The 3,358-nt window shown below is 45.3% G+C and overlaps 1 protein-coding gene across 1 annotated transcript; it reads left to right on the top strand.

The window, feature by feature from the left end:
- The first annotated feature begins 1,946 nt into the window (after window positions 1-1,946).
- Window positions 1,947-2,456, top strand: LOC130956984 (uncharacterized). Its single transcript, XM_057883899.1, has one exon. It carries the CDS (start codon window positions 1,947-1,949, stop codon window positions 2,454-2,456), a length of 510 nt encoding a protein of 169 aa, XP_057739882.1.
- The last annotated feature ends 902 nt before the right edge of the window (window positions 2,457-3,358 follow it).

Consider the following 3,358-nt stretch of genomic DNA (forward strand, 5'->3'; position numbering starts at 1 on the left):
AGGTTGAATACCGCTATAAGGAACGACCACTACCCTTTACCCTTTATCGATCAGATGTTGGACTGTTTGGCGGGTAAATCCCATTATTGTTTTCTTGATGGATTCACTGGTTACTTCCAGATTCACATTGCTCCTGAAGATCAGGAAAAGACCACATTCACTTGCGCTTTTGGCACCTTTGCCTTCAAAAGGATGCCGTTTGGACTATGTAATGTACCCGCTACTTTTCAGCGGTGCATGACCAGTGTCTTTTTCGATCTAATGGAGAATTGTCTGGAAGTCTTTATGGATGACTTCAGTGTTTATGGAACTTCATTTGATTGTTGCTTGGAGAACTTGGCCAAGGTCTTAGCTAGATGTGTTGACACTAACCTTGTCTTGAATTTTGAGAAATGTCACTTTATGGTAAGACAAGGTATAGTGTTAGGACATGTAGTATCTCATGAAGGAATTTCTGTAGACCCGGCCAAGGTCGATGTTATCACTACTTTACCTCACCCCTCATCTGTGAGGGAGGTCTGCTCGTTCTTAGGACATGCAGGATTCTATAGGTGCTTTATCAAAGATTTCAGCAAGATTGCTTTGCCATTGTCGCACCTCCTCCAAAAAGATGTGGACTTTGAGTTTGACATTGAATGTGTGAAAGCTTTTGAAGAGCTAAGGAGAGTTCTTACCATGGCACCGATTGTGCGAGGCCCCAACTGGACGTTGCCATTTGAGATAATGTGCGATGCATCAAACCAAGCTATAGGTGCTGCGCTTGCACAGCGCGATGGTAAACTCCCTTATGACATTGCATACTCTTCTAAAACACTTGATGCAGCACAATCCAACTATACCACTACTAAAAAGGAACTCCTAGCTATTGTTCATGCTTTAGATAAATTCAGATCTTATTTGCTAGGATCAAAGATAGTGGTATACACGGATCATGCAGCTTTGAAATACTTATTGACAAAGAATGAGTCAAAACCTAGACTCATACGTTGGATCTTGCTTTTGCAAGAATTTGACATTGAGATTAGGGACCAGAGTGGATCTCAAAACTTGGTTGCGGATCATTTAAGCCGCCTTGAGAATTTAAAATTTGATCCATTTTCGATCAATGACTTATTCCCATTGGATAGTTTGCATTCTGTGTCGGATAGCTTTCCTTCGTTTGCCCCAATGGCGAACTACTTGGTTGCGAAACTCTTCCCTCCTAACTTTTCTAAACACCAAAGGGATAAATTAAGGAGTTATTTCAAATACTACATTTGGGATGACCCTCACCTGTGGAAGAGGGGAGTAGACCAAGTAATTCGAAGATGTGTCCCAGAGTCCAAAATCCAACCCATTCTTGAAGCTTGCCATTTGTCTGAATGTGGTGGCCACGTTGGCCCACAAAGGACCGCTAAAAAGGTGTTGGATTGTGAATTCTGGTGGCCAACCTTATTCAAGGATGCTAACCGGTTATGTGTGTCTTGCCATCAGTGTCAGAAGTCGGCAAACACATCCCAAAGGGATGAAATGCCTCAACAACCTATGTTGTTCTGTGAGATATTTGATGTATGTAACATTGATTTTATGGGACCGTTTCCCAACTCTAGTGGGTATCTGTATATTCTATTAGCGGTTGACTACGTATCAAAGTGGGTGGAAGCAATACCTACCCACCTTGACGACGCCAATACCATCATTTTTTAATTAAGAATAACAATGTATGCCATTATGGATCACCACGAGCAATTGTGAGCGACCAATGATCCCACTTTTGTAACAGAAAAGTAGAGGTACTGCTCAAGCGCTATGGGGTAGTGCATAAGGTTGCCACTGCTTATCATACGCAAACCAACGGACAAGCGGAAGTATCCAACCGGGAGATTAAGAGAATTTTGGAGAAAGTGGTCAATCCGTAAAGGAAGGATTGGAGCCTCCGGTTAGGAGATGCACTATGGGCGTATAGAATGACCTACAAGACTCCGTTAGGGATGAGTCCCTTCCGGATCGTCTATGGTAAGGCATGCCACCTTCCGGTGGAGATTGAGCACAAAGCCTATTGGGCAGTAAAGTGGTGCAACATGGATTTGACCCAAGCCGGAGTAGCCAGAAAATTGCAGCTAGAGGAGCTCAAGTGTTTGAGGAACGAAGCGTATGAGATTGCCCGAATTTACAAAGAAAAGACTAAAGCATTCCATGATCATCAGATTCGGAAGAAGGACTTCCAAGAAGGTGATGAGTTTCTCCTCTACAATTCGAGGCTTCGTTTCATGCCTGGCAAGTTCTGCTCTAGATGGGAAGGACCTTTCAAGGTGAATGAGATAAAGCCCTATGGAGTGGTGGAGTTGTTTGATCCTAAAAGTGAAGCAACTTTCAAGGTGAATGGATATAGAGTGAAGAAGTACCATGGCTACAAGCTCCCAAAAGAGCTAGAGGTGTTCCTATTGGCGGATGCACCTAGAGAAGGAGAAGCTTGAGCGACTGACCGTCCAACTTAAGGACGTTAAAGAAAAGTGCTTGGTGGGAGGCACCCCACCATGGTAAGATCCTCCTTGTGTATACCATCTTGCTTTTAGCTTTAGATTCTTGTGAATTTTGTGACTTCTTGACGTTGTTGGTTGGATAGGAATTCTAGTTTGTTGATCTTGTTAGATAACTAGGATATTTAGATAGATTTCATCATTTTGGTATGGAAGAATTGTTGAAGTGGATGGAATGCTATGTTTTGAATGGTGCATGAATTTGTGAAGTGTTTTCTTGCCTACTAGCTTAAAAACCTACCAAAAGTGTGTTAGAATAGCTTCTTCCATGTTGTGAAAAAAAAAACAAGGAAAAAGGGCATCCGCGCGCGAGCAAACTGTGTGCGCGCGCGCTAGTGGTGCATTCTTACTCCTGGGCCAAAAATCCGAGAGTTGTACCCACCTTGTGCCCACTTCGTGTCAGGAACTCACGCGCCAGCGTGCATGCCGCCTGCGCACAACCCTTGTAACTTGACCATCGACGCGCAAGCGCACTGTGCGCGCGCGCGCCGATGGTGCATTATAAACTCCTTGGTATAAAAATCCGAGAGTTGTGTCATACTTGTGCCTAATCTGTACCCGCACTGACGCGTCCACGCACTGCGCGTGTCCGCACTGGTAGCCAACCCCATCAGGCACGCGTCAGCGCACTGTGTGCGTTTGCGCGCCTGTGCTGTCTCCCAACTCTGGTACAACTGACCCGAGACTTGTGCCAACTTTGTGCCAGTTCGGTGCCAGAGGCACAGCTATACTCGCGCGTACGCGCCAACGACGCGCATGCGTCCCTCGCTCCACCTTCACTGACGCGCCAGCACACTGTGCGCACGCGCCGGTTGCGTGAATAAGCTTTAAAGCTGCGC

The sequence above is a fragment of the Arachis stenosperma genome, chromosome 10, assembly GCF_014773155.1.
Source record: "Arachis stenosperma cultivar V10309 chromosome 10, arast.V10309.gnm1.PFL2, whole genome shotgun sequence".
Classification (NCBI taxonomy): Eukaryota; Viridiplantae; Streptophyta; class Magnoliopsida; order Fabales; family Fabaceae; genus Arachis; species Arachis stenosperma.